This window comes from Chenopodium album, chromosome 17, assembly GCF_948465745.1.
Source record: "Chenopodium album chromosome 17, dcCheAlbu1.1, whole genome shotgun sequence".
In the NCBI taxonomy this organism is placed as follows: domain Eukaryota; kingdom Viridiplantae; phylum Streptophyta; class Magnoliopsida; order Caryophyllales; family Amaranthaceae; genus Chenopodium; species Chenopodium album.
This window is the reverse complement of record NC_137850.1, coordinates 34,632,363-34,646,793: the sequence shown is the minus strand read 5'-3', so window position 1 is coordinate 34,646,793 and position 14,431 is coordinate 34,632,363. Positions and strand designations below refer to the sequence as shown.

General features: G+C 32.5%; 2 protein-coding genes across 2 annotated transcripts; one reads left to right on the top strand and one right to left on the bottom strand.

The window, feature by feature from the left end:
• Positions 1 to 849: 849 nt before the first annotated feature.
• On the bottom strand, positions 850 to 1,535 carry LOC145589605 (ubiquitin-ribosomal protein eS31 fusion protein). The gene has a single exon (XM_081646256.1). The coding sequence runs from the start codon at positions 1,469 to 1,471 to the stop codon at positions 1,001 to 1,003; it is 471 nt and encodes a 156-aa protein (XP_081502382.1). The 5' UTR covers positions 1,472 to 1,535; the 3' UTR covers positions 850 to 1,000.
• Positions 1,536 to 6,216: 4,681 nt separating this feature from the next.
• LOC145589604 (synaptotagmin-3-like) lies at positions 6,217 to 14,431 on the top strand. Its single transcript, XM_081646254.1, has 12 exons — positions 6,217 to 6,549; positions 8,015 to 8,113; positions 8,189 to 8,239; positions 8,322 to 8,445; positions 10,095 to 10,213; positions 10,303 to 10,404; positions 10,486 to 10,560; positions 10,671 to 10,747; positions 11,066 to 11,315; positions 12,351 to 12,725; positions 13,710 to 13,838; positions 13,940 to 14,431. The coding sequence occupies exons 1-12, from the start codon at positions 6,439 to 6,441 to the stop codon at positions 14,066 to 14,068; spliced, it is 1,641 nt and encodes a 546-aa protein (XP_081502380.1). The 5' UTR covers positions 6,217 to 6,438; the 3' UTR covers positions 14,069 to 14,431.

Below are 14,431 nucleotides of genomic sequence, written 5' to 3'. Positions count from 1 at the left end.
ATAATTTTTCATATTATCACTTCATTATGCAAATTAGACTGTGTTCAGAGGTAAAATAAAGAAAACAAAGGAGAGTTCCTTACCAATTCTTGATTACTGTGATGATAACCTCCCATGTATAAGATTATGTTTCAGTATAAACTATAAAGTGTCCCGGAGCAAAACTATTTACTTGAGTTCTCGAGTTGATGCATTAAAATGCTATAGGGTTCGTATATAAAGACCTCAACAAGTAATATGCATAATACAAATTAGTGTGGCTTATACTTTGTGTGAACAACTTGCTTTATACAAAGTGCGTTAAAACTAAACTGTGCTTTGTATCCGAGGGCGGGGCAGTAGGGAAGAATTTAAAGTGTGTTTTGTATCCGAGGGCGGGGCAGTCAGGCTATATCAGACAGTGGTGCAACTGAATATGTATGCAGTAATTTAATGATGGGATGAAATAAAAACAACAGATTAAGCTCTTTAGTATTCATATGTTTCCTGAATCTGATACAAATCATTCAATGTGAGATATTTTAGACAAATATAAGCCGGGTTATACTCAAATTCAACTGCATTAAATTTTGTTGCAGAACACAACGTATTACAGTTGCTCAACTACTGTAGTATTGTCAAAAGCTCAAAATTCTTTCTTCCTAAATTCAGTTTCGTTCAATTTTTGTAGTCAGGGATGAACACTTTACTTTTATACTCCCTCCGTCCCTAATTTTTTTTTTTTTTATTAGCAACCAACAATCTAGACGAAATGAAGTGCTTGGAGCTGTACATGTGCCATTTTAAAAAGTTTGCTAAAAACAATCAACAATCAAACACATAATAAGAAAACAAGAAAACACAAAGATTCAAAATTGTAGATTCAACATTTCCAAATAAATGGAAAAGAGTAATTATAATAACCAATCCTCAACAAAACATAAGTTTGATAACAAAAACTAAAAACTAGTTAACAGAATTCATTGGATTAAACTCCAAAAACTGGAAATGAATGAATGAATCAATCACCTCCAGCTTTCTGGTAAACATAGGTAAGACCACACTTACCACAATAATGGCGATCAAAATGATTAGCCATAAAAGTACCAGCACCACACTCAGCATTAGGGCACTCCTTCCTCAACCTCTGAACCTTAGCAGAATCATCAACCTTGTAAAACTGAAGAACAGCGAGCTTAACCTTCTTCTTCTTGTGCTTAATCTTCTTAGGCTTGGTGTAAGTCTTCTTCTTCCTCTTCTTGGCACCACCACGAAGACGAAGAACAAGGTGAAGAGTCGACTCCTTCTGGATGTTGTAGTCGGCTAAAGTGCGGCCATCTTCGAGCTGTTTTCCGGCGAAGATGAGGCGTTGTTGGTCGGGTGGGATGCCTTCTTTGTCTTGGATCTTGGCTTTGACATTGTCGATTGTGTCAGAGGATTCGACTTCTAGGGTTATGGTTTTACCCGTTAGGGTTTTCACGAAGATCTGCATTTTTGTGCTCTCTTTCTCTCTCCTCTGGTTTTTCAGGCTGCTGATGAAATGGGGGAGGAGGGTTAGGGTTTTCGGGGATTGATTGGGGTTTTATTTTGGGGAAATTAGGGTTTTGTTGAGGGGTTGTGTTACTAGCCCAGCCCATTACACTTTTTGGATTCATTGGTTAATGGACTTAAGGAATAGACTACATTTAGACCTGTCAATTCCTGACCTGACCCGGTAACTTAATCCGACCCAATTTCATATTCTGTAATGATCCAATCGATTCAAACCAAATAATAAAAAATTTGACTCAAACCTAACTCGTTGACCCATATTGACAGGTCTAAGTCTACAATATGTGATTTTCGATTCTTTTTGTGCCTGTTCTTTGCCATAGAGGAATGGACCTAATGCCTATAAGGCTACAATGTTCAAGTGTTTTGATTTATAGTACTCCGTTTGTCATTTTTTTGGTTTAATAAAATTTCATTATGTGAGAATTTCTTATACGGAAATTTATTATAAAACATATTAAAGATATATTTCATTTGCGTACAAATTATTTAAATATCATATACTTGTATAATTATACAGTATGTTCATTTTCAAATCTATAAATATTCATTTTTAAATCACATATACAATATGTACATTTTCAAATATGTAAATGTTCATTTTAAAATCATACTCCGTATATAATTATAATTATATTGTTCATTTCCAAATTTGTAAATATTCATTTTTTAAAACATATATAAATCTGAACTTAACCTGTTTTTTCATATCGTGCGCGGGTTAACCCAATTTGATAAACGGGTTGAAAATCTCCATCAAAATCTGTTTATTTCAGGTCGAGTTCGGGTAGTGTTGTCGGATTGGGTCAACTTTTGCCAACCCTAATATAATTGTACAATATGTTCATTTCCAAATTAGTAAATGTTACTTTTTAAATCAATAGATACTTAATTACTCATTGTCAAATTAGGTAGTATGACTAAATCTAAATGTTCATCCTAAACAGTAAATGGACCAATAAGTGGTGGCTGGACTCAAGTCTATCTAAACATTTGCGCTCCTTTTCTTCATTTATCATGGACTCATCTTTTTTGGGCCGAACTTTCATTTAATTGGTTCGTGGTACTAGCTTGGACCTTCTTAACCAATTCACTTAATCAAGCCTTTAATCACTTGACCAAAATTATACGTAGTATAGCTCGTTCTTAGGCTTTTAATATTTGGGCAAAAATACACTTCGTATATAATGTCATCGTAGTCTTAAACTCTTAATTAGCTCAAAATTGTCTTAAATCTGCAGATTCTCTTAAAATAATATCAAATCTATAAAAACACTAAAAAAAAACGTATTAGTAATAAAAATAGCACCGCAAAGCTCAAATAAGCACAAATATGACTGTGGGACGAAGGTTAAAAAATATACTACCTCCGTTTTTTATTAGTTGACACGTTTTGACTTTACCACTATTCACACATTTTCCTTTGACCATGTTTTGTGATTTATACGTAGTGAAAAATATAATCATGTGAGATCTTGTTAGATTCATTAAGGTATATATTTTCATGATATTAACTTTTTATAACGGAGTAAGTATATAATAGACTTATCACTCCTCTCTCACCATTAACTCAATTTGATCCTCGTGCTTCTTTTTGCATATTGCGATTTTCAGCGTAAGTAGATAAATAATTCATTTTAGTAATAATAGGACACATGTCAAAATTAAAGAATTGAATATTAGAATATCTTAGATGCATTATTAGTCTCTTGGCATGATTCATCTTGAAGTAGATGGGATGAAAAATTTCAGCCATTTAAATAATAAAATGAAGATAAAATTTATAAGGTCTTTATATAATGTCAAAATTAGGAATATAGTGGTGAGTCACTTGTATAACTTTCGTCCTCCAACTAACATATAATGAAGCAGTTAGATTGCAGAATAAAATAAAAATATATATTTTTATAGGTCATTTTCATCAAGTCAAGAGAAAAAAGTAGTGGACCTTGTGACTTGTGAGAAGAGAATAGTTTGATTGCTTTTATAGTTTTACCTTTCATAATAAGAAGTTTATTTGCTAGCTTACTTTAAGTAAAAAAAATTTAAAAAAAATATTGAGACTAAAAATTTTATTTTTTATATTTAGCCTTTATTATATTCTCAACAATAAACCAGTTTTTCATATCAATATTTCTAAATCTAGTGGATGGGTTCAAGTTTCTCCAGCCTAACTGCCTAGTATATTTTATTAACACTTTTAAGAAGTAGTTTAGATTTTGCCAACAAACTTTACTGGTCAAAAAATTGCCAATGTCCAAAAAATAAAATATTAACTATGTGTTAAATTAATGGAATTTGAGTGTGACATTTTTATGTTAGATACTCACTACTAACTTACCAATTTTGTGTCTGGTCGATCTGTAATATATTTTCATGCTGGATTGTATTATTATACCAATTATATGTATGACTATAAATATAATATGGGTATATTTTCTTCACCTTATCAAACATGAAAATATCTAGACTGAACTTATGTGAATTTATAAGACCTCATGAACATTTACTTTTAAAAAAAAATAAAATTAGATTAAAAAATATATGTATAAAACTTTAAACTAAAACAATATCTTTTCTTTTAATCTTTTAAAAAAAAAAAATCCTCATCATTTATCATTTATTCCACTAAATGATTGAATAAACAAAATCACCACTTTATATTCAAAATTTTTTTTTCAATAATAAATAAACCTATCTAATGTCAATCCCACATAAATAATCGTTCAATTTTATTTGAGTATTATCCCGAGTGTCAACAACTTTTCTAGGTAAAGAAGCGTATCTTAGAGGTTGATTATCATGAATGTCTTGAATGTGATAAGCATTGATCTTAATTATATTATGTATCATGCATTAAAAAATGTCTTGCAAGAGGGCGTGTTTAAGTACGCGGATCAATGACGGACACAATCAACAATTCATCGATTAATGAGATAAACATTATGATTAGAGTTTTAGCCTTTATAATATTCTTATCAAGAATATTTTTAGTAGTTTTGAGTTCTATTTTCCACAACGCTTGGGTATATTATTTAGGATAAGATTGTTGGTTTTGGTTTAGGTCGTGTTTGGGAAAGCTAGCGGTAATGGGTAGCTTTTAGCAATCGAGTAGTGGGTAGCTGTTACGAGTAAAGTAACGACACCTATCAATTAGTAGTGGGTAGAAGTTACCTTTTAAAGTAGCAATTGATGATATGGGTGTTTGGCAAAAGTAGCGGTTGCATACTAAAATATATCAATAATAATATAAATTGTTAAAAAAAAAAAAGTAACTAAAAATTAACAAACGCTATCCGCTACTCTTTAACGTTAAAACGCTGTTATCTTTAACGTTTTAGTAGTGTTTGGCAAAGAGTGTTTGGCAAGTAAAGGACTTAATCGCTACGCACACCGCTACCTTACCAAACACTCTTTATTTTTTTTAGTAGTGTAAACGCTAACCTCTACCTCAAACGATACCACCAAAAGGGGTCTTAGTCGTATAATTAGGGAAGGCGTGGAACATTAACACTTGGCATTTTAAGTTTTTGCCAAGTGTTTTACCACATGACCCTTATTATTTATTTGAATAGATTTTCTTAGGATTAAAAAGTTGGATTTTTTAGGATAAAAAAATTTGGATTTTTTATCATAAAAAGTTATGATTTTTTTGGATAAAAAAATTCGATACCATTGGATAGCTTTTTTTTTTATTTATTTATTTATTATTATTATTATTATTAAAAACATTGGATAGCTTTTTAAGATAAATGAGTTAATTTATTATTATTTTTTTTAAAATAAAATCTGAATAGATTTTGGTTAAAAAATTGTTCGTTTAGAGTTTTACTAGGATCATGTTAGCGAACCAATTCAACACAAAGGCCCTCACAGGGGTGACATGGTATCGGAGAGGGATTCATTGTATAAAGAAACTTAACTTAAATAATTATCTTATAAATTTGTTTTTTTTTTACATCATAAGTTTTTTCTAAAAAAGTTTTTTAAAGCAAGATACATTTTATATACTCCCTCAGTTCACTATAGTGTATTTGTTATTGAGTTGAACTTATTTTTACTGAGCTTATTCAAAACAACAACACTTTTTTTTTTCTTGAATACGTGTATATTTTAAGCTATAGTCTTATTAATATACTATCACCGTTTCAAATAATTTGCATCAATTAGACCTATTCTACCCATACTTTATATCAAATTGTTGCAAATAATTTAAAATGGAAGTAGCAAAAGAGAACTAGTAATAATAATTTCAATTTAGTACAAAAAAAAAAAGAAAAAAAAAAGTTCTCTAAATGTAGGGTGAATTGAACGGGCCTTATTTATTTATGCCAAAAGCTAGCGAACGCTCCGAGGCGTTGGATAAACTAGTTAAAAGTAGAAAGATTAAATTAAAATGAACATTAATTATACCGATCGACGCGTGATTTTGTCTTACTTTTCCAAATTTATACCACTTTTAGTAATATTTTAAATGCTTATCCAACGCCGCGAGAACGTTCGTTAACAAGATTCTTTATTTATTTGATTTTTCTAATAAACAAAAGCCTCATAAATTAATTTCAGGTATGTTCATTCACATTTTCAAAGTGTCGTTATTATTGTATATTTGTATTTGTGGGGTATTTTATATAGAAACCCAAGTTGTCGTTATTATCATATTTCTTGTATTAACCAAAATACAAGACAACTATGAACACTGTATTTCGACATTTGGTCATTCTTTGAGAGCGAAACCCAGGTTGTCGTAGCGTTTTCGAATTCCTTGTAAAACAATTTCCAATTATATTTCCACCAAACTAAAAAATCCCACATTCAATTTTATCAATTTTTTTATTGAATTGCTGCACAATTTCTGAAAAATGATCATTTCATAGCTAAAGACTGATAATTTCAAAGAAAAAAGATATGGGTTTTGTGAGTACTTTTATAGGAATTCTGGGTTTTTGCATTGGTCTTCCAATTGGACTTGCTGCTGGATTTTTCTTCTTCATATATTCCAAGCCTAAAGATGTTGAGGTAATGCACATTTACTGTTTGATAAATTGTTTGACTGAGTCATGATTATTTTAGACTTATGATAATGATATAATCTTTCCTGTGTTCTTGTACTTTGTTATTATTTTTTCATCACATTATTTGTGATTTTTTGATTGATAAATGATTTTGTTCTTGGGTTTTAGTTCTTTTAGCTGAATTTTCAGTATTATAATCAAATGAATAGAATTTGGTTTATCTAGTTGACTACTTCAAGCCTTATAATTTTTGTTTGATATAATTAGTTGCGAGATATCGATAAAGTTTAAATGGAATTGGTCATTATGTAGACATTCAATGGGTATCTGGGGCTGAAGTTTTCAGCTAAGTTGTTGATTCACTGAATTGATTTGTACTGGAATATAATAAGGGATAGAAGATTTTGGCTAAGTTGGTTCATTCAATGGTTATATTTCTGGTTTGTTTGATAGTTGGCAGTGATGTCATGTTGGGAGGGAGGACTGTGGAGGGATTAAGTTGCAAACATTTTGTGTCCTTTGACTATATCTGGATTGATGGAGGTGTGATTGTAATCATATAAATTGAAAGAAAAAAAATGAAAAAGATATGGGTTGATGTTGTATTGCTGTATCTCCCTTTCGATGGCCAGATATCAAATTAAAATGTTGCAAATATCTTCAATATTATACTCCGTAATGGTTTAAATTATTCAGCTTGTTTATTCTTATAATGTATTGATTATATATTAATATACATATGGTTGTAATATAAACAGAATAAAGTCACCCCCCCCCCCCCCCCCTCTCTCTTTTTATCCAAAAAGTTCTAAATGCATGTCCCTGCAGGCCTGCACCCTGTGGTGTACTCTCTGGGTGACCTCGTATGAAAGCCATTTTTCAACTTTATAATATGAGAATATATACCGTGTGAGTGTCTACCAGCTTAGTTGGTAAAGTCTTGGGGTTTGTACCCTTGACTTTATGATTGAAAATTGATACAATGTTTTGTATCTTGTTTAAGCCACCACCTTTGATAATCCTGATACACCTAAATAAGTGTTTGATTAATACATTGTAGCATACTCATTAAGGGCCTTTACCTCTCAATAAAGTAACAGAGTGTATTTGATCAAGGGTCTAATGGGCATTTTGATAATTTATGGTCTCTTTATCTAATGTTTAAAATTGCTGATTTTTTTTCTGACAAATTATGATGTTTTTTTTTTTTTTTTTTTTTTTTTTTTCATTAAATGGGCATTTAAAATTAATTGTTCAGTGCAATTTATTTTGATGTTTTGGATTAAGAAGGTCTGCAGCATTGGCAATACTACTTAGACTAACGAGATGGCAAGTTGCTCAGATGCAACATATTAACAATCTTATTCAGTTGCTTAATCTGACTGTAAATTAATTTTACAATATCTTTGCATTAACAAGGTTTCTTAAATTATTTTATTACTCATGAGCTTGTTTAAACATGGACACAGGAGCAAGTTGTTACCCCACTTCAGGAATTCGATACAGATACTCTGTTGAGTGTTTTACCTGATATTCCAAACTGGGTAAAGAGTCCTGATTATGAGCGAGTAAGTAATACTTTTCAGATTTCTTATTAATTATCAACAAAAATGAAGATATCTAAGCAGGCTTCAATATATCAGGTGGATTGGCTGAACACGTTTGTGTCGGATATGTGGCCTTATCTCGATAAGGTGAGTTTCCCTTGGCGAAACTATCTTTTGAGTGAATTCCCTTGGCCTTATCTTCTGATGCTCAATTCATTAATACTTACAGGCAATCTGCAACACGATCAAAAGCACCGCAAAGCCTATGTTTGCTGATTACATAGGAAAATATCAGATAAAGGACATTGATTTTGAGAATCTAAGTCTTGGAACCCTTCCACCTACTTTTTATGGTGAGTATGCTTTACCAGTTTGATTTGTTAGCTAGTACACATATAAGGTACATGTATTATATATTTTGCATGGAAAAACAAATCTTTCCACGAACCTAGTAATTTTTCACCTAATTTTGAGGAATTACAGTAGCAGAAAAGGAGGGTATGATTGATATGTGGTGGCTAATATATATATGCAAAAGAAATTCTGCGTATGATTCTTCTAATTTCGGCATAGTCCTTTTGAATTAAAACATGCTCAGATGTGGCTCGGCCTGACACTATGCTCTTCTCTGAATCTTAACATGGAATTTGGTTGAAAAGAAACTGTAATTTTTTCACTAATTCAGTCGAAAAGGAACTGTAAAAGGAACCTGTTTAGGGAAGTCACGTTTACAGTTTATAACAGGTACTCTGAATCTTTGAGGCAACTCTTAAGGACATGATCAGATCTCTACAATTCCAGTCGAGAACTTTTTTTTATTAATACTGCTGTGGTGTTTACTGCGATAGAAAGTTTTGATTCAAACTAGTTCTTTCAGATTCTCAGCTTTGGTGTTCAGCTGTAGATTGATTTCAGCTGATGCTACGTTTGGTTGTTTTCTAGCTTGGTCAAGTCCTGGTTTCTGTTGTGTGAATCTGGATCTGCTATTTTCTGTCTTTCCAGGCTTATTATTACAGTTTAGCTCTTAGTTTCCTGAACTCCAGAAGCGGCTTTAACCTATGTTATGTCAGATTAGACAAATTTAGCTTTTAAAGCTACTGCAGTAGTTTAATTTTCTGTCTTCTGCTTCGATAATTTTATTTATTTATTTATTTTTTAATCTTAATTTTGCTACACAAAGCTCATTCAGTTTGTGGCTCCTTTGTGCTGTCTTTAGCTTGATGTTTAGATTTGATTCAATTATATTGTCACTTTGCCACAAAGCAGGTGTTGTTAGCAAAAGTTTTCTGTTCATTTTCTAGACTGATATTATCCCGTGGTTTGCTTGTTGGTTTAGTTTTGTTATTCTAGACTGATATTAGCTTATATCAGCTTGTGTTGAACCCAGGTGACCTCCTCACTGCTGATGTTATTGTGATACTTCATAGTTTAATAATTCGGTGGTTGTACTTCCGCTGTTTGTTCCTTTATGTTTGTCCCGTTTGCTTTATGTACAATATTCAGCACACATCTTTGACTAATAATATCTTAATTATGTCTAATTAATAATTGTACAATTAACAATTTGAATCTAACAAGACTCTACATGGAAATATATTTTTCTTTAATGTCGGTTACTCGGTGAGTATACTCGTATTCAAAGTTTATAAGTTTGATCGATCAGATGAAATCTACCTTAGTATTTTCTCAATCTAATGGCCAATAAAAAAATTGTCTGTTCATTGGACTTCAATCCCTCTAAATATCTTGGTTTGCAAATGTATACTTCATATTACCTTTGATATCTTTTGTCAAAGGTATATTCTTTATTTCATGCTGAGATCGAAGATAATTCAGCGGAATTTGTGTAATCTTTTGGACAAGAAACATATCTTGTTCTCCGGTTTAACTACAATTGATATCTTTTCAATGTCTGCTCTGGCCTGTGAAGTTTAAGTCCAGCTTAACTTTTATTTCTTCAGTTTCACCTGAACATCTCAATTTCACTGGATGCCTTGTGCAGGTATGAAAGTATATGAGACAAATGAAAAGCAACTAGTCTTGGAACCAGCAATTAGATGGGCAGGAAATCCCAATATTGTGTTGGCTGTAAAGTTGATGTCTGCAAAAATTAGGGTTCAAGTAAGAATTGACTGGGAAGCTCAATTCAGGTGTTGTTTACTCCATATTAAGATCCAAAATCATACTGAACCAAATATCCTCTTTTTCAGCTTGTGGACGTACAAGTATTCGCTAATCCTAGGATACACCTGAAACCCCTTGTTCCAACATTCCCATGTTTCGCTAGTATAGTGGTCTCATTAATGGAACAGGTACTGTCCTGTATAAGTTTTTGTATGTTGCATCAAAATTTGCTAGCAACTCCCTTTGTTGATCTTATAATCTTTTTGCAGCCGCATGTGGATTTTGGACTAAAAGTTCTTGGAGGAGATGTCATGTCCATACCTGGTCTTTATCGCTTAGTTCAGGTGCAACCATAGGATTTATTTAATGGGTAGGACTGTAGGATATATATTTTGGTTCAGGTCAAATTGTTGACAAAACTGCATAACAGACTGACTAGTCTGTCTGTGTGCAGGAAACTATCAAGAAACAAGTTGCAAGCCTCTATCACTGGCCCCAATCACTTGAAATTCCCGTTCTTGATACTTCAACGTAAGATTTCCTTTGTAGATGGGTGAGCTGTATATATATACATATAAATACACACACACACACATTATACCAGACCTTGATGCATTTTGAAACACTATAAAGAATGCAGAAGCAGAGGTGTACCAGACTACAAGTAAGGCAGTCTTTGTTATCAAAGTTTACGCTAGTATTCCATGTTAAATGTTTAAGATTTAACACCATACTTGTATACCATTGCCCCTGCCCCTCCAAACTTCCCTCCTCTTCTACCAGGATATATTCATCTCTTCCTTTATTAATTTTTTTTTTTTTTTGGTTATATGTCCAATATCCATGCAGCGTTTCCGTACAGAAGCCTGTTGGCATATTACATGTGAAAGTTATCCGAGCAATGAAGCTTTTGAAGATGGATCTTTTAGGAACATCTGATCCATATGTTAAATTAAGGTTGAGTGGTGTAAAAAGGCCATCAAAAAAAACATCTGTCAAGAAAAGGAACTTGAATCCGGAGTGGAATGAGGACTTTAAGCTAATCGTCAAGGATCCTGAAACCCAAGTTCTCGAGCTACAAGTTTATGACTGGGACAAGGTTTTCTTCTTAAACCTCTTAGACTATTACGTTTTTGCTTTCAGTCATAATTATCACCCAACTATAGTACAGTTTCAGGTTTAAAACATATTGAATTAATACCCTTGACTTCACACAAAGAAAATATCTATGCAGGAGTATCAATGATTAATTGATTGTTAGTATCAATGATTAATTGATTGTTACTCATTAATCAAAGACTAATTAGACATAACCTATTCTATCAGTAGACCTGTGGAAATTTAGAAATGACAGCTTTAGAAGATAATCCTAGAATCATAGACACTGAATCATGTTGTTACAGCTCTAAAAACTCTTACGATACTAGTAATTTAATAGTATAAATATCCAAGTATGTAGTACAGGAATGTTATTGAACTATTATATGTGAAGTACAATCATTTTTTCTTTATTCTTTATCTCCATGCAGTGATTCTTATAACTTTGCTGTAGGAGGAACATGTGCATTTTTTTATTTTTTTTTTCTCCACAAATAGATATTGTGAAACTGTGTAGCATTGCAGTGCTCCAATCTTGATAATTAAAGCTTAGTAGATGAAAGCGTTCTGTGCACAAAAGCCGAACTGCAATAAATTTAAAATATGCTTGGAGAGTTGAGACCTGTACTGAAAGTCGAATAGCAATGAATTTCCGAAATCTCCCGAACACTATAAGCAGTGATGTTGGTCACAATTAATGTTGTGATAATTTTTTATGTTTATATATTTGGAATTCTTTTATTAGATGTCAATATGTGTATGTGAAAATTTGTGGTTTCACAGTTTCACTCATGGTTGATTTAGCTTGTTGACCAGATACACCAAATTTCATTATGCATCCTGTTTTCTCGTTTCGCATCCCTTATTAGAAAAGTATATATAAGATTTATTGGGTTACGTATTCATAGTTGGATTCTCTCACATTTATTTTTTGGCTAATGTTTACATGACCATAGTGAAGGTATATATAATTATACATAGCTTAATCCTCTTACAACTGTAATTGATGCTTATTTTTTAATGCTTTTGCATGCAGTTTGGAGGAGATGATAAACTGGGGATGCAAGTAGTACCTTTAAATCAACTAACTCCCCATGAGGCAAAGGTTTTTACCCTCGATTTACTCAAGAGCTTTGATGTGAACGATTCTCCAGATAAGAAGCCAAGGGGGCAACTTGTAGTTGAACTCACTTTTGATCCTTTCAAGTTGGAGAGTGAAAGCTTTGCGGCACCAGGGGATGAAATGATGAGTAAACAGAACAGCTTAAGTAAATCTTTGTCCGATGCCTCAATTACTAGTGAAGGAGGAGCGCTTTTGGTTAGCGTCATATCAGCTAAGGATGTAGAGGGAGAGCATCACACCAACCCTTATGCTCAGATTGTGTTCAGAGGTGAAAAAAAGAAAACAATGGTGAGTTTTTTTTTATACATTCTTAATGATCAAAGCTTCTCTCTGATGATAACCTCTCATATAAGCAAGCAACTCATCTCGAGACTTTCAACAAAGAAAATGTTTAATGAAAGTGTTGCCAAGCATGAAATTTACTCAAGTTGATGCATTAAATATATATTTGCAACCAGCAAGAGAAAATTGCTTTTAAACCCTAGTTCTTCGTATAATGTTGATCAAGACTCTAGAGCTTGTTGGATTTGGCAGGTTTTTGTGCTCAACAAGAAGCCAATGTTACCTTCCCTCTGTCTGAAATTGATAATTACTTTAGAATTGTAGTTTGAACAAGTAACGTGACAACTAATGCAAATGGGTGTGGCTTATATCAGAGATTCTTTTATACACCCGGGTGCACATAGTGGTAGGTGTACCCAAGGGTAATTTTTACTTTATACTAATAATTTTGGGGAGCAAAATATGTCAAATGAACAGAAAATCCTGGATGTATCTAAAAAAATTCTGGCTTATACTTCTTATTACATCTGTGAACAACTTGCTTTATACCGGGAGAATTTAAAATACCACATTGTATATGAGGGGTCAGGGCTGCAAGGCCATGATTTCAGGCAAAATATGCATGGTGCTAAAATGTAAGGAGTTTTCTTTTTTTTTTTTTTTTTAGGAGATGCATTAAACTAGAATATTAGGTGCTTGAGTATTCATGTTTTCCCTGAATCTGATTCATGTGAGAATTTTTAGACAGAAATAGGTAGGGTTATACTGAAGTTCCATCTTATTTTATCAACTTCTTTTTCAAGTGACAGTAACTGCTTTTGTATAGTTTTTGTTGGACTTGTTTTTTATGGAAAAAATGCCTTTACTCAAGAATGTGCAGTCGCTTAAGTTCAATTCCATCTGTTTCAAAATACATCAATTTCTTTGAATTTTTAATAGGTTGAAAATTATTCATAAATTTCACACTGATGAATGTACATATTTTTGCAGACTATCAAGAAGAATCGGAATCCACGGTGGGATGAGCACTTTAGTTTTATGATTGACGAGCCACCTTTGCATGAAAAGTTGTGCATTGAAATCCTAAGCAAACGCAGAACTTTTGGTTTTACAAGAAAAGTAAAAATATGCTCTTATCAATTGCCTTAGTTTTAGCATCTTAAAGCTGTCTGCTACTACCATTCCATGTCAATTAACTGAGGACTTTTTATATTGTGCAGGAGTCACTTGGATTTGTGGAGATCACTCTGGCAGATGTTGTGAACAATGGACGACTCAATGAGAAATACAATCTGATCAATTCAAAGAACGGAATTATACATGTTGAGTTGGAGTGGCAGACAGTATGATTTCAAAAATTTTACCTGAAGAACATACTTTATCGTACATACATTTTGCCTTGTGTGGCCATGGAGTCTTGATAACCTCGTCTGAAAGATGGGTGAAGACTGTAAATCATCCATTCTCAAGCCTCTACATATGTCAGGAATATCCAAAGATTACCCGAGGTTGATTTTTTTTTTTTTTTCTTTTTGTCCATTTTACAGGGTCATACAGACTTTTTTTGTCCATTGAGTACATAGGTTATTACATGTGAAAATAAAGTATTTGGAGTTGTGCATATGCCATTTGATACATGTACTGCACAATTGATGCGGCAATAATGAAAAGCTTATAATTTCAAAGAATGTGATTTACAAGTTGATATTGAA

What these genes read in the sequence shown, in the direction of transcription:
- LOC145589605 (XM_081646256.1), bottom strand. Translation starts at nt 1,471, where the DNA reads ATGCAGATCTTCGTGAAAACCCTAACGGGTAAAACCATAACCCTAGAA.
- LOC145589604 (XM_081646254.1), top strand. Translation starts at nt 6,439, where the DNA reads ATGGGTTTTGTGAGTACTTTTATAGGAATTCTGGGTTTTTGCATTGGT. An exon ending in TGGTCTCATTAATGGAACAG is followed by an intron (nt 10,405 to 10,485) that starts GTACTGTCCTGT and finishes ATCTTTTTGCAG; the next exon opens with CCGCATGTGGATTTTGGACT. An exon ending in GTGAAAAAAAGAAAACAATG is followed by an intron (nt 12,726 to 13,709) that starts GTGAGTTTTTTT and finishes ATATTTTTGCAG; the next exon opens with ACTATCAAGAAGAATCGGAA.